Below are 24,487 nucleotides of genomic sequence, written 5' to 3'. Positions count from 1 at the left end.
TCTCCTCTAATCTTTATTTCCTTCCTGTTGCATGCTTTGGGTTTTGTTTCCTCTTCTTTGGTAATTTTTTAAAGTGTAAGCTTAAGTTATTGATTTGAGATCTTTCTTCCTTTCTAACATAGGTGTCATAGCCATAAATTTCCCACTAAAGCACTTCTATTTTTAAATATTGCTTAAATGAATAATTTACTTCTTTGTTTTTTAACATCTTTATTGGAGTATAATTGCTTTACAATGGTGTGTTAGTTTCTCCTTTATAACAAAGTGAATCAGTTATACATATACATATGTCCCCATATCTCTTCCCTCTAGCGTCTCCCTCCCTCCCACCCTCCCTATCCCATCCCTCTAGGTGGTCACAAAGCACGGAGCTGATCTCCCTGTGCTATGTAGCTGCTTCCCGCTACATGTAAAATGTAAATCTATTTTACATTTGGTAGTGTGTATATGTTCATGCCACTCTCTCACTTTGTCACAGCTTACCCTTCCCCCTCCCTATATCCTCAAGTCCATTCTCTAGTAGGTCTGTGTCTTTATTCCTGTCTTGCCCCTAGGTTCTTCATGACCATGTTTTTTTTCTTTTTAGATTCCATATATACGTGTTAGAATACGGTATTTGTTTTTCTCTTTCTGACTTACTTCACTCTGTATGACAGACTCTAGGTCCATCCACCTCACTACAAATAACTCAATTTCGTTTCCTTTTATGGCTGAGTAATATTCCATTGTATATATATGCCACATCTTCTTTATCCATTCATCTGTTGATGGACACTTAGGTTGTTTCCATGTCCTGGCTATTGTAAATAGAGCTGCAATGAACATTGTGGTCCATGACTCTTTTTGAATTATGGTTTTCTCAGGGTATATGCCCAGTAGTGGGATTGCTGGGTCATATGGTAGTTCTATTTTTAGGTTTTAAGGAACCTCCACACTGTTCTCCATAGTGGCTGTATCAATTTACATTCCCACCAACAGTGCAAGAGGGTTCCCTTTTATCCACACCCTCTCCAGCATTTATTGTTTGCAGATTTTTTGATGATGGCCATTCTGACTGGTGTGAGATGATATCTCAATGTAGTTTTTTTTTTTAACATCTTTATTGGGGTATAATTGCTTTACAATGGTGTGTTAGTTTCTGCTTTATAACAAAGTGAATCAGTTATACATATACATATGTTCCCATATCTCTTCCCTCTTGCGTCTCCCTCCCTCCCACCCTCCCTATCCCACCCCTCCAGGCGGTCACAAAGCACCGAGCTGATATCCCTGTGCTATGCGGCTGCTTCCCACTAGCTATCTACCTTATGTTTGGTAGTGTATATATGTCCATGCCACGCTCTCACTTTGTCACAGCTCACCCTTCCCCCTCCCCATATCCTCAAGTCCGTTCTCCAATAGGTCTGTGTCTTTTTTCCTGTCTTACCCCTAGGTTCTTCATGACATTTTTTTTTCTTAAATTCCCTATATATGTGTTAGCATACGGTGTTTTTCTTTCTCTTTCTGACTTACTTCACTCTGTATGACAGACTCTAGGTCTATCCACCTCATTACAAATAGCTCAATTTCGTTTCTTTTTATGGCTGAGTAATATTCCATTGTATATGTGTGCCACATCTTCTTTATCCATTCATCCGATGATGGGCACTTAGGTTGTTTCCATCTCCGGGCTATTGTAAATAGAGCTGCAGTGAACATTTTGGTACATGACTCTTTTTGAATTATGGTTTTCTCAGGGTATATGCCCAGTAGTGGGATTGCTGGGTCATATGGTAGTTCTATTTGTAGTTTTTTAAGGAACCTCCATACTGTTCTTCATAGTGGCTGTATCAATTTACATTCCCACCAACAGTGCAAGAGTGTTCCCTTTTCTCCACACCCTCTCCAGCATTTATTATTTCTAGATTTTTTGATGATGGCCATGCTGACTGGTGTGAGATGATATCTCATTGTAGTTTTGATTTGTATTTCTCTAATGATTAATGATGTTGAGCATTCTTTCATGTGTTTGTTGGCAGTCTGTATATCTTTGGCAAAATTTAGGTCTTCTGCCCATTTTTGGATTCGGTTGTTTGGTTTTTTGATATTGAGCTGCATGAGCTGCTTGTAAATTTTGGAGATTAATCCTTTGTCAGTTGCTTCATTTGCAAATATTTTCTCCCATTCTGAGGGTTGTCTTTTCGTCTTGTTTATGGTTTCCTTTGCTTTGCAGAAGCCTTTAAGTTTCATTAGGTCCCATTTGTTTATTTTTATTTCCATTTCTCTAGGAGGTGGGTCAAAAAGGATCTTGCTGTGATTTATGTCATAGAGTGTTCTGCCTTTGTTTTCCTCTAAGAGTTTGATAGTGTCTGGCCTTAGATTTAGGTCTTTAATCCATTTTGAGTTTATTTTTGTGTATGGTGTTAGGGAGTGTTCTAATTTTATACTTTTACATGCACCTATCCAGTTTTCCCAGCACTACTTATTGAAGAGGCTGTCTTTTCTCCACTGTATATTCTTGCCTTCTTTATCAAAGATAAGGTGACCATATGTGCATGGGTTTATCTCTGGGCTTTCTATCCTGTTGCATTGATCTATATTTCTGTTTTTGTGCCAGTACCATACTGTCTTGATTACTGTAGCTTTGTAGTATAGTCTGAAGGCAGGCAGCCTGATTCCTCCAGCTACCTTTTTCTTTCTCAAGATTGCTTTGGGTATTCGTGGTCTTTTGTGTTTCCATACAAATTGTGAATTTTTTTGTTCTAGTTCTGTGAAAAATGCCAGTGGTAGTTTGATAGGGATTGCATTGAGTCTGTAGATTGCTTTGGGTAGTGGAGTTATTTTCACAATGTTGATTCTTTCAATCCAAGAACATGGTATATCTCTCCATCTATTTGTGTCATCTTTAATTTCTTTCATCAGTGTCTTATAATTTTCTGCATAGAGGTCTTTTGTCTCCTTAGGGAGCTTTATTCCTACATATTTTATTCTTTTAGTTGCAGGGGTGAATGAGAGTGTTTTCTGAATTTCACTTTCAGATTTTTCATCATTAGTGTATAGGAATGCTACAGATTTCTGTACATTAATTTTGTATCCTGCTACTTTACCAAATTCATTGATTAGCTCTAGTAGTTTTCTGGTAGCATCTTTAGGATTCTCTATGTATAATATCATGTCATCTGCAAACAGTGACAGCTTTACTTCTTCTTTTCCAATTTGGATTCCTTTTATTTCCTTTTCTTCTCTGCTTGCTGTGGCTAAAACTTCCAAAACTATGGTGAATAATAGTGGTGAGAGTGGGCAACCTTGTCTTGTTCCTGATCTTAGAGGAAGTGCTTTCAGTTTTTCACCTTTGAGGATGATGTTGGCTGTGGGTTTGTCATATATGGATTTTATTATGTTGAGGAAAGTTCTCTTTATGCCTACTTTCTGCAGGGTTTTTGTCATAAATGGGTGTTAAATTTTGTCAAAAGCTTTCTCTGCTTCTATTGAGATGATCATATGGTTTTTCTCCTTCAGTGTGTTAATATGGTGTATCACATTGATTGCTTTGCATATATTGAAGAATCCTTGCATCCCTGGGATAAACCCCACTTGATCATGGTGTATGATCCTTTTTTTTTTTTTTTTTTTTGCGGTGGGCGGGCCTCTCACTGTTGTGCCCTCTCCCTTTGCAGATCACAGGCTTCGGACGCACAGGCTCAGCACCATGGCTCACGGGCTTAGCCGCTCCGTGGCATGTGGGATCTTCCTGGATGGGGGCCATGAACCCGTGTCCCCTGCATCGGCAGGCGGACTCTCAACCACTGTGCCACCAGGAAGCCTGGTGTATAATCCTTTTAATGTGCTGTTGGATTCCGTTTGCTAGTATTTTGTTGAGGATTTTTGCATCTATGTTTATCAGTGATATTGGCCTGTAGTTTTCTTACTTTGTGACATCTTTGTCTGGTTTTGGTATCAGGGTGAGGGTGGCCTCATAGAATGAGTTTGGAAGTGTTCTTCCCTCTGCTATATTTTGGAAGAGTTTGAGAAGGATAGGTGTTAGCTCTTCTCTAAATGTTTCATAGAATTCCCCTGTGAAGCCATCTGGTCCTGGGCTTTTGTTTGTTGGAGGATTTTTAATCACACTTTCATTTCAGTGCTTGTGATTGGTCTGTTCATATTTTCTATTTCTTCCTGGTTCAGTCTTGGCAGGTTGTGCTTTTTTAAGAATTTGTCCATTTCTCCCAGGTTGTCCATTTTATTGGCATAGAGTTGCTTGTAGTAATCTCTCATGATCCTTTGTATTTCTGCAGTGTCAGTTGTTACTTCTCTTTCATTTCTATTTCTATTGATTTGAGTCTTCTCCCTTTTTTTCTTGATGAGTCTGGCCAGTGGTTTCTCAATTTTGTTTATCTTCTCAAAGAACCAGTTTTTAGTTTTATTGATCTTTGCTATCATTTCCTTCATTTCTTCTTCATTTATTTCTGATCTGATGATTTCTTCTGCTAACATTGGGGTTTTTTAATTCTTCTTTCTCTGATTGCTTTAGGTGTAAGGTTAGGTTGTTTTTTTGAGATGTTTCTTGTTTCGTAAGATAGGATTGTATTGCTATAAACTTCCCTCTTAGGACTTCTTTTGCTGCATTCCATAGGTTTTGGGTCGTCGTGTCTCCATTGTCATTTGTTTCTAGGTATTTTTTGATTTCCTCTTTGATTTCTTCAGTGATCTCTTGGTTATTAAGTAGTGTATTGTTTAGCCTCCATGTGCTTGTGTTTTTTACAGATATTTTCCTGTAATTGATATCTAGTCTCATCGCGTTGTGGTCGGAAAAGATACTTGATACGATTTCAATTTTCTTAAATTTACCAAGGCTTGATTTGTGACCCAAGGTATGATCTATCCTGGAGAATGTTCCATGAGCACTTGAGAAGAATGTGTATTCTGTTGTTTTTGGATGGAATGTTCTATAAATATAAATTAAGTCCATCTTGTTTAATGTATCATTTAAAGCTTGTGTTTCCTTATTTATTTTCATTTTGGATGATCTGTCCATTGGTGAAAGTGGGGTGTTAAAGTCCCCTACTATGATTGTGTTACTGTCGATTTCCCCTTTGATGGCTCTTAGTATTTGCCTTATGTATTGAGGTGCTCCTATGTTGGGTGCATAAATATTTACAATTGTTATATCTTCTTCTTGGATCAATCCCTTGATCATTATGTAGTGTCCTTCTTTGTCTCTTGTAATAGTCTTTATTTTAAAGTCTATTTTGTCTGATATGAGTATTGCTGCTCCAGCTTTCTTTTGATTTCCATTTGCATGGAATATCTTTTTCCATCCCCTCACTTTCAGTCTGTATGTGTCCCTAGGTCTGAAGCGGGTCTCTTGTAGACAGCATATATACGGGTCTTGTTTTTGTATCCATTCAGCCAGTCTATGTCTTTTGGTTGGAGCTTTAATCCATTTACATTTAAGGTAATTATTGATATGTATGTTCCTATTCCCATGTTCTTAATTGTTTTGGGTTTGTTATTGTAGGTCTTTTCCTTCTCCTGTGTTTCCTGCCTAGAGAAGTTCCTTTAGCATTTGTTGTAAAGCTGGTTTGGTGGTGCTGAAGTCTCTTAGCTTTTGCCTGTCTGTAAAGGTTTTAATTTCTCCATCAAATCTGAATGATATCCTTGCTGGGTAATCTTGGTTGTAGGTTTCTCTCCTTCATCACTTTCTATATGTCCTGCCACTCCCTTCTGGCTTGCAGAGTTTATGCTGAGAGATCAGCTGTTAACCTAATGGGGATTCCCTTGTGTGTTATTTGTTGTTTTTCCCTTGCTGCTTTTAATATTTTTTCTTTGTATTTAATTTTTGATAGTTTGATTAATATGTGTCTTGGTGTGTTTCTCCTTGGATTTATTGTCTGTGGGACTCTCTGTGCTTCCTGGACTTGATTAACTGTTTCCTTTCCCATGTTAGGGAAGTTTTCACCTCTAATCTCTTCAAATATTTTCTCAGTCCCTTTGTTTTTCTCTTCTACTTCTGGGACCCCTATTATTTGAATGTTGGTGCATTTAATGTTGTCCCAGAGGTCTCTGAGTCTATCCTCAGTTCTTTTCATTTTTTTTCTTTATTCTGCTCTGCAGTAGTTATTTCCACTATTTTATCTTCCAGGTCACTTATCCGTTCTTCTGCCTCAGTTATTCTGCTATTGATCCCTTCTAGAGAATTTTTAATTTCATTTATTGTGTTGTTCATCACTGTTTGCTCTTTAGTTCTTCTAGTTACTTGTTAAACGTTCCTTGTGTTTTCTCCATTGTGTTTCCAATAATTTGGATCCTCTTTATTATTGTTATTGTGAATTCTTTTTCAGGTAGACTGCCTCTTTCCTCTTCATTTGCTAGGTCTGGTGGGTTTTTGCCTTGCTCCTTCATCTGCTGTGTGTTTCTCTGTCTTCTCATTTTGCTTAACTTACTGTGTTTGGGGTCTCCTTTTTGCAGGCTGCAGGTTCATAGTTCCTGTTGTTTTTGGTGTCTGTCCCCAGTGGCTAAGGTTGGTTCAGTGGGTTGTGTAGGCTTCCTGGTGGAGGGGACTAGTGCCTGTGTTCTGGTGGATGAGGCTGGATCTTGTCTTTCTGGTGGGCAGGTCCACGTCTGGTGGTGTGTTTTGGGTTGTCTGTGGCCTTATTATGATTTTAGGCATCCTCTCTGCTAATGGATGGGGTTGTGTTTCTGTTTTGCTAGTTGTTTTGCATGGGGTGTCTTGCATTGTAGCTTGCTGGTCATTGAGTGGAGCTGGGTCTTGGCACTGAGAAGGAGATCTCTGGGAGATTTTCGCCTTTTGATATTATTTGGAGCTGGGAGGTCTCTTTTGGACTAGTGTCCTGAACATGGCTCTCCCACCTCAGAGGTACAGCCCTGACACCTGGCTGGAGCACCAACAGCCTATCCTGCACACAGCTCAGAATAAAAGGGAGATAAAAAAAGAAAGAAAGAAAGAAAGAAGATAAAATAAAATAATAAAATAAAAAATAATTTTTAAGAAAAAAAAGTTTTAAGTAGTTAAAAACAAACAAACAAAAAATGGACAGATAGAACCCTAGGACAAATGGTAAAAGCAAAGCTATACAGACAAAATCAGACACAGAAGCATACACATAGACAGTCACAAAAAGAGAAAAAGGGGGAAAAATATATATATTTGCTCCCAAAGTCCACCACCTCAATTTGGGATGATTCGTTGTCTATTCAGGGATTCCACAGATGCAGGGTACATCAAGTTGATTGTGGAGATTTTATCCGCTGCTCCTGAGGCTGCTGGGAGAGATTTCCCTTTCTCTTCTTTGTTTGCACAGCTCCCGGGGTTCAGCTTTGGAGTTGGACCCGCCTCTGCGTGTAGGTCGCCTGAGGGCGTCTGTTCTTCTCTCAGACATGACAGTGTTAAAGGAGCAGCTGATTTGGGGGCTCTGGCTCACTCAGGCCGTCGGGAGGGAGGGGTATGGATGTGGGGCGAGCCTGCGGCGGCAGAGGCAGGTGTGACGTTGCACCAGCCTGAGGCGCGCCATGTATTCTCCCGGGGAAGTTGTCCCTGGATCACGGGACCCTGGCAGTGGCGGGCTGCACAGGCTCCCAGGAGGGGAGGTGTGGATAGTGACCTGTGCTCGCATACAGGCTTCTTGGTGGTGGCAGCAGCAGCCTTAGTGTCCCATGCCCGTCTCTGGGGTCCGCGCTGATAGCCGTGGCTGGCGCCCATCTCTGGAGCTCCTTTAAGCGGTGCTCTGATTCCCCTCTCCTCGTCCACCAGGAAACAAAGAGGCCAGAAAAATTCTCTTGTCTCTTCGGCAGCTCCAGACTTTTTCCCGGACTCCCTCCCGTCTAGCTGTGGTGCACTAACCCTTTCAGGCTGTGTTCACGCCGCCATCCCCAGTCCTCTCCCTGCGCTCCGACCGAAGCCCGAGCCTCAGTTCCCAGCCCCGCCCGACCCGGCGGGTGAGTAGACAAGCCTCTTGGGCTGGTGAGTGCCCATCGCCACCGATCCTCTGTGCGGGAATCTCTGCGCTTTGCCCTCCGCACCCCTGTGGCTGCGCTCTCCTCCGTGGCTCCGAAGGTCCTCCCTCCGACCCCCGCAGTCTCCACCCTCAAAGCGGCTTCCTAGTGTGTGGAAACCTTTCCTCCCTCACAGCTCCCTCCCACTGGTGCCGGTCACATCCATATTCTTTTGTCTCTGTTTCTTCTTGTTTTTTTTTGTCCTACTCAGGTACCTGGGGAATTTCTTGCCTTTTGGGAGGTCTGAGGTCTTCTGCCAGCGTTCAGTAGGTGTTCTGTAGAAGTTGTTCCACATGTAGATGTATCTCTGATGTATCAGTGGGGAGGAAGGTGATCTCTGCGTCTTACTCTTCCGCCATCTTGAAGCTCTGCCAGAGCTCTGTTTTCTGTTACTCATTACCTTTCATATCCTTTTGGTGGATCATAAATGGAGTATATAAGCAGCCACAGAGATCCTGATACTTTATTTATTTGTTTGTTTATTTATTTATTTTTAGCTGCATTGGGTCTTCGTTGCTGTGCATGGGCGTTCTCTAGTTGCAGCAAGCGGGGGTTCCTGTTTGTTGCAGTGTGCGGGCTTCTCATTGCGGTGGCTTCTCTTGTTGTGGCTCATGGGCTCTAGGCGCATGGCCTTCAGTGGTTGTGGCACGTGGGCTCAGTAACTGGTTTGCTGGCTCTAGAGCACAGGCTCAGTAGCTGTGGCGCATGGGCTTAGTTGCTCTGCAGTATGTGGGATCTTCCTGGACCAGGGATAGAACCCGTGTTCCCTGCATTGGCAGGTGGATTCTTAACCACTGAGCCACCAGGGAAGCCCAAGGTCCTGGTACTTCAGAATGCTAGCATTGAAGATCTCATTTTGTCACTTTGCCCTTTGCTTTCTTCTTTGCCATCTTTCTTCTGTCCTTAGATTAAAAAAAGTGAACTTTGTAGTTTATCTTGTTCTTTCCTGATAAGAGGGTAATTGATCTTACATGTGTCAAACTGGATAGCGGTTTGTTCTGTATGTGTTTTTTTAATTTACAGTCGTCCTTCCTTTTTTAAAAGGGCTATTTATTGTCACATTTGTGCCAGGCACTGTGCTGGGCACAAGGATGGTCTTTGTGCACATGGAATTTACACTCTTTTTTTTTCTTCTAGTTTTTAGAGTTTTTAACTCATTTACAAATAAGAAAAACTGATACATGCTAACATAAATAATTCTTGTGAAAAATTACTTTTTTGAAAGCGAAAAAACCCATTAATGAGGAGAGTGATATTATTTCACAGTTTTGCAAATCTCTTTAATGTCTGTCTTAATAGAAGAGGGCTGGATTTATCATACCTGCTTTTTTGCATTCAGTCTTTTACAATATCACACATCCTGTAGCCTCTGGATAAAAGGCAAATGATGTCTTAGTATTGTAAAAATAGCTTTGATCTTGAGTACACTTGAAAGGGTCTTGGGGACCCTCCAGATCACACTTTGAGAACCACTGCTGTATTCTAATCTCCTCATTTTACATGTAAAGGCCCTGGATCTCGAGAGATTAAGCGAGAAATCCAAAATTACATGACCTGTTCATGATAGGATACGGATCCTAGAGGTTTGTCTCTCTTCTCTTGGTTGGGATCCTCAGTCATAAACCTTGGAAATATACCCTAATGGCCTGTCCTCTTCTCTCTAGTTGCCTCTAGCAAGGACTGTCACAGTATATTACTGCCCCCTACTCCCATTTTTTTAAATGAAAGGAAAGAGGAAAATCAACAAACATGATAAATTCTGCTATAGGCTTACTGTGTTAGTATCTGAATTAGAATTTCTATTTGAACTAAAATGCTAAGGCAAATTGTATTGCACTCTATTCCATGTAAGCTGCTGATGACAGACTGCACAGTAAATATCACAGAGAGATATTGAAAGCAGATTAACCATAGTCTTACCAATTATCACATATTCTGTGTCTGAATGTAATGCAGTCACATATCCTAGGAAAATTTTCACAAGAAAAGGCTGAAAAGGTGGTGGATATATTAAGAATTTGCAAATAAACTGGCAATCTTTTGGAACTTTTTAGATAAAATGGGAGTTTTTCTGAAATTAGATATTTTCCATTCCTTAGCCAGACCTTATTTTGTCTTTTTTTTAAAAAAATCAAAGAATCTTCTTGGCCACTTAAGAGATCATTTCCTTTGTATCCTACCAGATGATCCAGAAAAGGATCATAGCCTTGTTCCTTTAAACAACCTAATGCCCAGAAAAGCTGGTCCACTAGAGGAAATTCTTCCCAAGGAATATACTTCCTACTTTCATTTTTTTTTAGGTTCTACATTTTTTGGTTCTAAATTATGAATCACATCCATTTCTTTTTTCATTAACATAGTGACATAATGGTAATTCTCTTCCTCAGTGAAAGAATTCACAACAGGGAAATTCCTGGCGGTCCAGTGGTTAGGACTCTGCACTTACACTGCCGGGGGGGGCACGGTTTTGATCCTTGGTTGGGGAACTAAGATCCTGCATGCCGCGCAGCACAGTGAAAAAAGAATTCACAACGGTGAACGTTTTTTAGGTGAAGAACTGCTTCTCCACAGGTTTCCCTTTGGGCACCTTCTTCCCAGTTTACCCTGAAGTCCAAATGACCACCAGGAAGTTGGAAACTGCAGGTTGCAAACAACACTGTCCTTTTCCCCAGGAGAACAGTGAGGCTGCCTGCAGCCGGTCACCATTCCTCCCACCCTGATTCAGGGCCTCAGCCCCTGTGGCTCCACACTGGTGGTCACGGGGTAGGAGTGAAATTTACACTCTTGAGGGGAGGACAGGAATAGAATAGACAAGTCACAGATGAATTTGCAATTTCAAATTACATTGTAGGGAGATGAACACTGGTGGGGTTAGCTTTATCAGGAGGAGGGACACCTCTAATTTTAACAGGAGGGAAGAAGGGTAGAGTGGGCATGGAGGCAAGTAAGTCTGTAGTTGGTAGTGGCAAGTCACTTCTTAGACTTTAAAAACTAATGTTCATTTAGTTTTATTTTCGATTGTTTTAAGACATATTGTTCAAGCATTCAAATGATAGCTCGCATTTGAATGCTTTCTTTAACCCATTTAGGGTACATATCTAATTTAAACATATAACAAGTTATTTGCTATATTTGTGTATAATTCCATTATATTCTGAAATCAGTATTCACAGGTAGTAATTGAAATGAGTGTGAGTTATTTTGTCAGTATCTGGTTTTGACTGCAGTAATTCTGTTACATTTAATTAACATTTCAAGTCTATTTGGAGGATTGATTTGTAGTGCCTTTCTTTATATAAAACTATGATCCTTTTACTGTCTCATGTATATGATAATCACATTTAATATTCCTAATGCAGTGTTTCCTTCTGAGAGGTCAGTAGATCCAGGGACTAAGTGCTTTGGCAAGAATGATAAATGTAGCTCAAGAACAGTGAGTTACACATTGGATATTTGTATGTGAATTGAACCTTGCAAAGTTCACGGGGAAAGCAAAGACTTTATGGAACCAGTATAAGTGATATTATAATGTGGTTAGTTACTTACAAATTCAGCTTTAAAAATAATTGTTTAAGGTGACTAAACAATTAGCCAAATGCACAAGATAATAATTTCTACTTTGCTGTATTTTGTTAAATAGATTTATGGTTCCTATTGGCATTACTCATTTTGGGAATTTTAGATTCATGTGTTATTCATTTAGTGATAGTCAAACAATCTTAAAAGGCTTCCTCAAAATTGTTTATTGAAAAAGCTGAATTGTTTGTAAGATTTCTACTTATATACTAAAGCAACTTAGTTTATCATATGACAGCTATTCTGAGTACATGGTAGATGCTACTGATTAGATTAAACTAAAATATTTTCTTGTATTTCAAAGAAATAATACTCCTAATAACAAAGCCACATAATATAGAAGGTGCTTTCCATTTTCACTTTTCAGAAGTAACAGCAATGGTGATCTATATTTACAGTGCCTGTAAGGTAGGAAGTAGGGTTAGAGAAAGGAAATGGGGTTATAATAGACAATAAGTAGCTTTTCTCCATTTTTTTTTTTTTTAAAACCAGGTTTCTGCTTTGGGTCTGGATCCCTCAGGTGCCCGTTTGGTGACTGGAGGATATGACTATGATGTTAAGTTTTGGGATTTTGCTGGAATGGATGCTTCTTTTAAGGCATTTCGATCCCTTCAGCCCTGTGAATGGTATGTATTATGCAACTTAATACCTTCATATTTGAAGACACAGTCTCTTGTTATTTGAATTCTGTTTATGATGATTTTTACCAAAATACAATAAGTTTACAAGACTATATACTACGTTCGTTATTCAGATGAAAGCGAAGTGTACCTTTTATGTTTCTTTTCTTTAGTAAATTTCCTTTAGTTTCATTCATTTATTCTTTAGTAAATTTCCTTTAGTTTCATTAATTTATGTTTTAAAGACTGCCTTTTGTTGTTATGTTTTAAAGACTGTCTTTTGTTGTCTTTTAAAAATATTTTAATTTAGAAATCGTTACCTTGCCTAGTTTATTTTAAAACACTTCATTAAGTACTGTGTAATACTATATGTGTGTGTACAACATATGTTAAGCCAAGTGCTAGTTGGTGCTGCACTGTGCAGGTATGGTCAGCTAGCATTATATTATAAAGGACTTTACATGTTGCTACCATAAGCCACCCTCTTATTTCTACTTTTGGCCATCGTTGATCTTTTAGCGTATTGGATATCAGAAATGGATTTTATTGGTGAAACTATCTTGTTAACTTGCATAACGTATGTTGGAAATGAGCTTTCAATGATGAGATTTAAAAAGATTGAAGATATGTGGATTAGCTGAAATTACTCTGACTCAATTTCTTACTCTTGCATGAATGGGGTATAAATCTAGTTTTGCCTTCAACCTGAACTCTTAGGGGTTTTGTTTAATCTCCACTTGTAAACTCTGGATTTCATCAACTATATGGAGAAAGTTCCTGTCTGTGGACTGTTGAGCGTTTGCTTCCAGTGAACCTTTTGTGAAAGTGGTGGTTAGAGCATCTAAATGAGATGCTGGGATTTTTCTCAAGCCCGCAGAATAGATCATATGAATTGTTTGTGCTTACTTGCCAATAAATATTACATAATAGATGTCTGTCTTATGTGGATCAGAATTGAGTCAGACCTCAAATTTCTCTGGCAGTTATATAGTTATCTAGCAAAATAACCTTGCTGACTAAAGTGGCTCTGGTCAGTGTTCTACAAATCATTGATTTGTAACGTTTGAAGTTATAACTCTTAAGCTGTCTAGTAGTAAAGATTTGAGAATTCCCTAAATAGATCTTAACAGATATAGGATCAATTGAAAGGAAAAAAAAAAACTGAGTATCTCCAATGATGGCTATATTTAAAATAGCTCTTATGATTTAAAATAGTGACATCTATCTTGAGTTAGTATGATGACCTTTTTTTAAAATACATTTATTTATTTTATTTATTTATTTTTGGCTATGTTGGGTCTTCGTTGCTGTATGCGAGCTTTCTCTAGTTGCAGCGAGCAGGGGCTACTCTTCATTGCAGTGCGCAGGCTTCTCATTGTGGTGGCTTCTCTTGTTGTGGTGGGTGGGCTCTAGGCACACGGGCTTCAATAGCTGTGGCTCACGGGCTCAGTAGTTGTGGCTCGTGGGCTCTAGAGCACAGGCTCAGTAGTTGTGGCGGACGGGCTTAGTTGCTCTGTGGCATGTGGGATCTTCCTGGACCGGGGCTCGAAAGCGTGTCCCCTGCATTGGCAGGCAGATTCTTAACCACTGCGCCACCAGGGAAGCCCCATGATGGCCTTTTAAAAATGTATTTAAAATATGTTGTTTAGGGCTTCCCTGGTGGCACAGTGGTTGAGAGTCCGCCTGCTGATACAGGGGGCACGGGTTCGTGCCCTGGTCCGGGAAGATCCCACATGCCGCGGAGCGGTTGGGCCCGTGAGCCATGGCCGCTGAGCCTGCGCGTCCGGAGCTTGTGCTCCGCGATGGGAGAGGCCACAACAGTGAGAGGCCCGCGTACTGCAAAAAAAAAAAAAATGTTGTTTATACCCCTTTTTCCCACCTGATAGATAGTCTCTTGATTCATATAGGGATTGTGCTCTCCTTCTACCTCTACAACTATAAGGTGACTTGTTCAGGACTATCCAGTGCTATATCAATGATCAGCTCTGAATGGAATACATATCTCATGAGTCTCAAGCCAGTGCTCTATTATTCACTAAACTATGTCATTTGCTACACTGTTGTAATTGAAAATGCAGAAAAAACCAAGAATAAGCTTGTTTTCTCTTCTGTAATTAAATTGTTGCATCCTATATGTAATTGTGAGCTATCAAAGATTAGATAGATGGGAAGAAATAGAATTCTTGACAATTCATATAAAATTAATATAAAACTCTAATATTGCAAACATTATGTGAATGTTACTCCTTTAAATCATGAGAACTATTTAACTTTGCCATCACTTGCCCCTAATCTCAAAGTAATGTGACTCTGCTTTTTATGATGTTTTTGTGACTCAGTGTGTATTTTACATCTATTTACATATTCATCTATAATTCCCTTTTTACTGTAAAAAAGATTTCAAATGGAGAGAAAAGCAGAGGAATTAGTATGATAGCCATCTACCCTTTACCTAGATTTAAGTTATAAATATTTTTCTTTATTTGCTTCATCTCATTTTTGTAATTTTTGAATTATTTAAAAGTAAAGACACTGTTTGTATGTAACAAAACAGAAACAGACTCACAGATAAAGAAAATAAACTAGTGGTTACCAATGGGGAGAGGGAAGGTGAGAGGGGCAGGATAGGGGTATAGGATTAAGGAGATACAAACTACTATGTATAAAATAAATAAGCAAATAAGATATATTGTACAGCCTAAGGAAACATAGCCATTAGTTTGCAGTAACTTTAAATGGAGTATAATCTATAAAATTATTGATTTGCTCTGTTGTACACCTGAAACTAATAAAATATAAATCAACTATAATATAAGAAAAATAAAGACAGACACACCTTTCACTTTGAAATACTTCAATGTGTTATCTTTGAAAAAGATAGACGCTTTCTTATATAAATGTAGTTCCATTATTATTTTTAACAAAATTCTTCAGAATTCCGTAATATTTCCAATAAATATTCTGTATTTAAATTTCCCCATTTGCCCTCAAAATGTGTTTTTTAAAAAATTTATTTATTTATTTTATTATTTATTTTGGCTGTGCCGGGTCTTAGTTGCGGCAGGCAGGATCTTTAGTTGCAGCATATGGACTTAGTTGCAGCATGCATTTGGGATCTAGTTCCCTGATCAGGGATCAAACTCGTCCCCCTGCATTGGGAGCACAGAGTCCTACCCAGTGGACCACCAGGGAAGTCCCTGAAAATGTGTTTTAATGCTGGTTTGTTAGACATGGATCCAATCAAGTAATACACATCACATCTATTTTATATCTCTTACGTCTCTTTTAATCTACACTGACCCTTCCTTAACCATTTTCTTTCCCATAACTTTGTTAAACAGACAAGTCTAGTCGTCCTCTATGAGATTCTTCCTTCCTCATTTTCTAATTGCTTCCTTTTGGTATTATTTAAGTTGTTTCTTTATCTCCACTATTTCCTATAAAAGATCCAAAGGCTTGATTTTAATCCATATTGTTTCACATCAGATGGCATGTATTGTCTGGTTGTTGTCACTACTACTAACTAGCAATTAAGACTGATCCCTGGAGTAAGTTGGGACATCTGATTCCTCCATTGAAAGTTAATATTACATACTTGAGATAGGCAAGAACTTTGGGGGGAAGATACCTTGGTACCATGTAAATATCCAGATTCTATTCATCCTTTCACTTAATAAGTTTAGCATCCATTGATTATTCATACCTGAATCATTTATTTCATCGAGGGCTGCAAGATAGTGGTTTTCTAATTCTGTTGTTTCATCTACTTTTACTTGCTGGCATTCTTCTAAGAGACGTACTTTTCCTCATGCCTGATGTTATTTGGTTCCCCTGAAATACAGTTCCTAATGGAGTGTCAGGATAAATGCTTAGTTATTTCCCTTTTATTACTCATTTTTAGCTTATGGGTTGGTGTTGATAAATGAGTTGTTGCTGTTATTCATGGTGATAGTTTTTTTGCTTTTTCTTTTTTGATTACTGGTATTTATGATTTTAAAATTTTCATGTGTTTCAGTCAATTGCAGTCATTTTTCTTTCTTTTAAAAGAATTTTATTTATTTTTGGCTGCGTTGGGTCTTCGTTGCTGCACTCAGGCTTTCTCTAGTTGTGGAGAGCGGGGCCTACTCTTTGTTGCCATGCTCAGGCTTCTCATTGCAGTGGGTTCTCTTGTTGCAGAACACGGGCCCTAGGCGTGTGGGCTTCAGTAGTTGTGGTGTGCAGGCTCAGTAGTTGTGGCTCTTGGGCTCTAGAGCACAGGCTCAGTAGTTGGGATGCATGGGCTTAGTTGCTCTGCGGCATGTTGGGATCTCCCCAGACCAGGGATTGAACCCATGTCCCCTGCATTGGCGGGAAGATTCTTTTTTTTTTTTTTTTTTTTGCGGTACGAGGGCCTCTCACTCTTGTGGCCCCTCCCGCTGCGGAGCACAGGCTCCGGACGCGCAGGCCCAGCGGCCATGGCTCATGGGCCCAGCCGCTCCGCGGCATGTGGGATCCTCCCAGACCGGGGCACGAACCCGTGTCCCCTGCATTGGCAGGCGGACTCCCAACCACTGCGCCACCAGGGAAGCCCTGGCAGGAAAATTCTTAACAACTGTGCCATCAGGGAAGTCCCAGTCATTATTCTTTTTGATGTTTAAAGTGTCTCAGATTTGGCCATTGGGAGTCCCTGATTGCTATGTAGTTTTGACATGACCTCATTAGTCTTTAAAAGCTTACTTATTTTCTGGAACAACATGTTGTAGGCTTCCCAGTACATGCCTTTCCAGGTCCCAGAGTGAGCATTTCCCCACAGACACCTGTTTTGTTAGTGGGAATGGTATTCAGAGACCAAATCTGGATGCTACACATGTTCATTGACATTGGGGTATCATTACTTCTTGACCTTTTCAGTGGAAAGAGGTGAAAAATATAGATAAGTGTGTGTGTGCTTAAATGATGAGATCATATTGACATTTCCATTTCAAAATTTTAGTAAACTTTAACTTTCTGAATAATTTTTAATTTACTGAAAAGATATACAGATTGTCCAGAGTTCAGGTATACCCCTAACCCAGTTTCTCCTATTGTTAACATCTTACATTACCATGTCACGTTACGTTTGTGATAATTAAACCAACATTGGTACATTATCATTAGCTAAATGCCAAACTTTATTTCGATTTCACTTTTTTTATAAACTAATATCCCTTCTAAGATATTACATTACATTTAGTCTTCATGTCTGTTTAGTCTCCTCTGGTTTATGATAGTTTCTCAGTCGTTTGATTTTCATGACTTGACAGTTTTGAGGTGTATCGGTCAGGTATTTTGTAGAATATCCTTTGACTTATTTTTTAATGGCATTTTTCTCATGGTTAGACTGAGACTGTGGGTTTTTGGGCTGAAGATCACAGAGGTGAAGTGCCCTTCTTGTCACATATCAGGGGTACATGCTATCATGTTTTTAAGGTTTCTCCACTATAGAGTTACTTTTTCCTCACCTTTCCATATGCCATTCTTTGGAAGCAAGTCAACAAATGCTGCTCACACTTGGTAGAGTGGAAAAATTAAGCTGTCCCTCCTGAAGGGGGTGATAATTACATAAACTACTTGGAATTCTTCTGCAAGGAAGAATGTTTGTTTGTTTATTTGTTCATTTCTATTTATACCTTGAATTATAAGTCAATACTGTGTTATTTATTTTGTTGCTCAGATTGTTTCAGCTGTGGCCATTGTGAGCTCTTTCAGTTTGCCTCTTGTGTTCTTTTCTTTGACACTGTCTTTTGGTTATCCGTTTTGTGAAATGTCACATGGGTTTATCCCTGGGAGACAAGGGAGGCAACACAATTATGTGCTTTGCTATCTGTACATGAACTAACACATGCACAGTGACCAATCAGGGACAGATTTTGGAGGAAGTGGTGTGATTGGTCATTGATCAGGATGCACAGCTGCTATTTATATAGTGATTTTTGGACTGAAGTGCTAGTAGCAAAATTTGTACTTTATGCAGTTACTCACAGTTAATATACCATAGTAACTGAAATTTGAACCATGTTGTTGGGGCCTGGTATTATTTATCTAAACCATAGCGACTGAAATTCATGCATATCAGAACCATGCAAAGCAAGGATTGCCTGTATTCGATATGCAAAAGTAAAAAAGAAACTCAATGGGACGTATAGAATGAATTTTTTTTAATTGTTGAAAATAAATTATATTCCTGTACTCTACTCTTCTGGTCTGCTAACAGACTAACAAGTTAATCATTAGTTTGGAAGCTTATAAGCCTGGTTCTTGCTTTAAGTTCTGGGATAATTTAGTCAATAAAGTGTTTTTTAGTCAGATGTAACACAATTTCATACGTAGTAAGTATTGATTTAAGTGGTTGTGTACTTACATTCACTTCTGAGAAATTTTTTTGCAGGTTTACTTACTATATGATAATGGTTTTCAGTAGTTTGTTCATCGTTTGTGTCAGATGTTCAGCCTTTTTCAAGTGGATGAATGCTACTATTTTTCATCAGGTGTTTGTTGGTTTAAAATCGCTATTCATATAAATGTTAAAATAAGTTTCCACTTCAGAAGTCCACCAAAGATCCATAACTGAGGACACAGTTGTTTTGGGCCATGCATTGTGGAGATTGTCTTCCCAAAGCATTCTGTGAATGGGCACTCACTGGAACTGCTCAACTCTGTGACCGTTCAGCGTGAGGTCACTCAGCCCTGCATATTGCAGTAAATTCTGAGACTTGGCACATTACAGTTTTCTCAGACAGGGGTTTATGGGCATATTCTCAGGGGCTTATGAATTCTTTTTACTAATTTAGAAATTCTGTTTTTTTCATTTTGATAACCATTTGGCACAACGCTAATGCCTGCGTTTGTTTACCTTTGTGTTTAAAATCACCTGGGCTCAAATGCTCCGTTCACTTTCAGTTGCCGTAGCCTCATGAGAAGGGAGCAGAGACACCCTTCATATATAAATGCCAAATGAAAGCCTGTTTTGTCATAAAGTGTTGTATGAACAAAGTTTTCATAGTAGTTATAATAGAGACACTTGGTGGAAAGACTGGATCATTGCTGTAACACAGCAAAATAGGCCTGTGCTAGTGCAGGCAACTGGTATTCATTAACTTGTTCAGCTGATGGCTGATTAAAGGACTGTGGCAGAGGGATATAATCAGTTTGTCTCACAATAAAGAAGTTGCTTCAGTCTTTATAGTGTTGTGTCAGAAAACAACATCTTAAAATGAATTTAAATTTCATTGGTTATTTTGTTTTAGTATTTGCTTTAAAAAAATCACTTTATTGAGGTTTAATTTATATACCATAAAATTCACTCATTTTAAGCGTGCAGTTCAGTAGTTTTGAGTAAACTTACAGGGTTGTGCAACCATGACCACAATCTAATTATCATCACCCCAAAACAAACTTCATTCCTATTTGTGGTCACTCTCCATTTCTACCTCCGGCGTTAGGCAGCCACAACTCTGCCTTATAGGTGTGATTTTTCTGGATGTCTCATATAAATGGAATCATACAATATGTGGTCTCTTGTGTCTGGCCTCTTTCCCTTAGCATAGTATTTATGAGGTTCACCCATGTTGTAGCATACATCAGGACTTTTGTTCCTTTTTATGGTTGACTAGTATTCTGTTTTAGATAGATAGATAGATAGATAGATAGATGGCATATCTATCACTAGATGGCATATTTTGTTTGTCCATTCACCATTTGGTGGACACTTGGATTGTTTCCACTTCTTGGCTCTTATGAATAATGCTGCTTGAACATTTGTGTACAAGTCTTTGGACATATATTTCCATCTCTTTTAACCTAAACTGCAAATTGCTAGGTCATATAGTAAATTTATGTTTAACATATTAATAACTTTATAGCTGTTTTCCAAAGTGGTTATACCATTTTACATTCCCACAAGCAATATATAAGGGTTTCAGTTTCTCTAAATTCTCACCAACAATTCCACATCCCCCCGCCCCACTGTACCACGTGGCTCATGAGATCTTAGTTCCCCAACCAGGGATTGAACCCAGGCCCTCGGCAGTGAGAGCACAGAGCCCTAACCATTGGACCACCAGGGAATTCCCTCACCAGCATTTGTTTTTGTTTTTTTGATGATAATCATCCCTGTGGGAGTGGAGTGATAAGTGTTTACTTTTTTTTTCTCAGTTTCTTTTTATTTATTTTTGACTGCATTGGGTCTTCGTTGCTGTGCGTGGGCTTCTCATTGTGGTGGCTTCTCTTGTTGCGGAGAACGGGCTCTAGGTGTGCAGGCTTCAGCAGTTGTGGTGCATGGGCTCAGTAGTTGTGGCTCGCGGGCTCTAGAGCGCAGGCTCAGTAGTTGTGGCACATGGGCTAAGTCGCTCTAAGACATGTGGGATCTTCCCAGACCAGGGCTTGAACCCGTGTCCCCTGCATTGGCAGGTGGATTCTTAACCACTGCACTACCAGGGAAGTCCTGATCAGTGTTTTCTCTTAAATTCATTGCAAATCTGTACTCTTGTAAGAGTTGTTAGTAAAAGGAGCCTAGTTATATGTTCATACTCAGTTAAATAATAATATAATAAAATTATTTATCATCACAAAGTGGTCTCTAAAATACTTTCCCATCAAAAGGAAGGTATTATTACTGAACTTAAATGCAGTACCTAAGGCATTGAGAAAGGGTTCAGTTGTGGAACAGTCTTCAAAATGTATTGAGTTAAAAAAGCACAGTATGGAATAGTACATAGTTTTTTAAAAAGCTTGGAAAAAATAATATAGACTATTTGCTTATATACGCTTTAAATATTCTTGGAAAGGTACACAAGAAACCAATAACACTAGTCGTCTATAGGGAGAAGAACTGATTATCTGGGAGACCAAGGTGGAAGGAAAATGTGTTATTATTTACCCTTTTCTATCTTTTGAGTTTTAGATATGAGGTGTGTATATTATTTAATACAGAGATAAGTTTTTTTTTTGCTAGAGAACAAAGATATGTTCTGTTTACCTAATAGTAATATTAATAATGTGTATCATTATCACAGCTAACATTTATTGAGCCTGGCTAAATTCTTTATATCAGTTAATTCTCCTAACTGCCCTATGTCATAGGTATGTTTATTATCTCCCTTTGACAGTGTGGAAATGGAGGCTTAAAAATTAATTAGCCTAAGGTCATACAGTAAGTGACAGAACAGAGATTTGAATGCATGCATTCTAATTGTAGAGTTTGTGCCATTGATCACTATGTTATGCATAGGCACAGAGGGATTAAAACCATTTAGAGTAAGTGCCATCAGAAATAGTCAAGGGAGTGGTGCGTGTGTTTGCTTAAGTTCATTTATCGGTAAGCCTTACTTACTTTAACACTTTATTTACTGCCTTTGCCAGATAACTGAAGTAATACTATTTTAGCTTTTAGGTAAAGTTTTTAAAATTAGTTTACAGCTGATACTTATGCAGCATAATATTTAACATAATTGTGTGATAGATAAGTGTTTTTTTTCAGGCATTTATGCTTTCTTTTGTTTTTCATGTTGTCAGTTGTGAAAAAGAAACTGAACATGGATAAAGGTTCCTCTTATAAAACTGTATTCATGATTTGTGTATGAGTTAATGTGTAAAGAAGCAGAGTTACATAAATTTCAGTAATCATATCATTGTAACTGTCTCATTTCTCCTGGCCAATAGCTCATTAATTGAATTCAAGTTAATGACAAAGTGTTTTTGATTGAACTTTTTATAATTATTAGTGAATTGGTAAACTCGCTTTATGAGTTTCCATAGTAATATTATTTTCGAAACTATTAGAGTTTGCAGCTTTTAGGGTAAGTAACCATAAGGCCAAATATGACTTTTTTCCCATAGATATCACTGATCAGTGGCATCATTAATTAGGCTCTACTTGAGAAGAAAAGTATAATATCAAATCCATCTAGCTACTTCAGTTTTGCATAACAAGCTTTTTTTTGTTTGCAGCTAATCTTGGATATCATCAATAGGAAAGAAGAAGTTACAAGATAACTTCATTCGTAAAGTTAGTAGGTTAATTAAATCACAAGTCATTCTTGGTATGTCAAGATAGTCCTAGGGATGACAGAACTTTCTTGTGGTTTACTAATTAGAAAGAAGGTTGTTGACGTGGTCTGTATGGAAGTCAGTGTGGGATCATGTGCATCACCAGAAAGCTTTAATATGAGGTGAAAGGTGTGTGGGAAAGCACAGTTAATATTCTTTGATATATATATACTATGTACCTGAATATATTTTCTCCTTTGATATTTTCATTGTAAATTTATATAAGCTTAAGGATTTTTTTTTTTTTGCTTAATTTTCTGGGTTTCTGTTACCCTCTATAACTGTCATCAAGTTGCATAATTTGTGTATTTTGTCTCATTAACTGAAAACCAGTGACCTCTTGAGTTGTGTCTCAGCTCAGATGTCAGCTCTTCAAAGAGACCTATCCTAATAATCCTGTTAGAAGTAGCTTATCCTGTTCCCTTGATTTATATTTCTGTTTTTGTGCCAGTACCATACTGTCTTGATTACTGTAGCTTTGTAGTATGGTGTGAAGTCAGGGAGCCTGATTCCTCCAGCTCCGTTTTTCTTTCTCAAGATTGTTTTGGCTATTGGGGGTCTTTTGTGTTTCCATACAAACTGTGAAATATTTTGTTCTAGTTCTGTGAAAAATGCCAGTGGTAGTTTGATAGGGATTGCATTGAATCTGTAGATTGCTTTGGGTAGTAGAGTCATTTTCACAATGTTGATTCTTGCAATCCAAGAACATGGTATATCTTTCCATCTATTTGTATCATCTTTGATTTCTTTTATTAGTGTCTTATAATTTTCTGCATACAGGATAGAAAGCCCAGAGATAAACCCACGCACATATGGTCACCTTATCTTTGATAAAGGAGGCAAGAATATACAATGGAGAAAAGACAGCCTCTTCAATAAGTGGTGCTGGGAAAACTGGACAGCTACATGTAAAAGAATGAAATTAGAACATTCCCTGACACCATACACAAAAATAAACTCAAAATGGATTAAAGACCTAAATGTAAGGCCAGAGACTATCAAACTCTTAGAGGAAAACATAGGCAGAACACTCTATGACATAAATCACAGCAAGATCCATTTTGACCCACCTCCTAGAGAAATGGAAATAAAACCAAAATTAAACAAATGGGACCTAATGAAACTGAAAAGCTTTTGCACAGCAAAGGAAACCATAAACAAGACCAAAAGACAACCCTCAGAATGGGAGAAAGTATTTGCAAATGAAGCAACTGACAGGATTAATCTCCAAAATTTACAAGCAGCTCATGCAGCTCAATATCAAAAAAACAAACAACCCAATCCAAAAATGGGCAGAAGACCTAAATAGACATTTCTCCAAAGAAGATATACAGACTGCCAACAAACACATGAAAGAATGCTCAACATCATTAATCATTAGAGAAATGCAAATCAAAACTACATTGAGATATCATCTCACACCGGTCAGCATGGCCATCATCAAAAAATCTACAAACAGTAAATGCTGGAGAGGGTGTGGAGAAAAGGGAACCCTCTTGCACTGTTGGTGGGAATGTAAATTGGTACAGCCACTATGGAGAACAGTATGGAGGTTCCTTAAAAAACTCAAAATAGAACTACCATATGACCCAGCAATCCCACTACTGGGCATATACCTGAGAAAACTATAATTCAAAAAGTGTCATGGACCACAATGTTCATTGCAGCTCTATTTACAATAGCCAGGACATGGAAGCAACCTAAGTGTCCATCAACAGATGAATGGATAAAGAAGATATGGCACATATATACAATGGAATATTACTCAGCCATAAAAATAAACGAAATTGAGTTATTTGTGGATGGTGGATGGACCTAGAGTCTGTCATACAGATTGAAGTAAGTCAGAAAGAGAAAAACAAATACCGTATGCTAACACATATATATGGAATCTAAAAAAAAAAAAAAAAAAAAGGTCATGAGAACCTGGGGCAAGGCGAGAATAGAGATGCAGACCTACTAGAGAATGGACTTGAGGATACGGGGAGGGGGAAGGGTAAGCTGGGACAAAGTGATAGAGTGGCATGGACATATATACACTACCAAATATAAAATAGATAGCTAGTGGGAAGCAGCCGCATAACACGGGGAGATCAGCTCGGTGCTTTGTGACCACCTAGAGGGGTGGAATAGGGAGGGTGGGAGGAGGGAGATGCAAGAGGGGAGAGATACATATGTATATGTATAGCTGATTCACTTTGTTATAAAGGAGAAAGTAACACACCATTGTAAAG

General features: G+C 38.6%; 1 protein-coding gene and 1 pseudogene across 2 annotated transcripts in view; one reads left to right on the top strand and one right to left on the bottom strand.

The window, feature by feature from the left end:
• Positions 1-24,487, top strand: part of WDR70 (WD repeat domain 70) — a 308,716-nt gene that overhangs the window by 57,764 nt on the left and 226,465 nt on the right. For both annotated transcript variants that reach the window (XM_033421244.2, XM_012531649.3), the window contains exon 7: positions 12,061-12,194. In XM_033421244.2, coding sequence (XP_033277135.1) covers positions 12,061-12,194 — 134 coding nt within the window. The remainder of the gene's footprint in view (positions 1-12,060; positions 12,195-24,487) is intronic.
• LOC105747806 (nucleotide triphosphate diphosphatase NUDT15-like) lies at positions 9,766-10,827 on the bottom strand (annotated as a pseudogene).

The sequence above is a fragment of the Orcinus orca genome, chromosome 3, assembly GCF_937001465.1.
Source record: "Orcinus orca chromosome 3, mOrcOrc1.1, whole genome shotgun sequence".
Classification (NCBI taxonomy): Eukaryota; Metazoa; Chordata; class Mammalia; order Artiodactyla; family Delphinidae; genus Orcinus; species Orcinus orca.
Note: the sequence above shows the minus strand (reverse complement) of the source record. Positions and strands in the feature narration are given on the sequence as shown.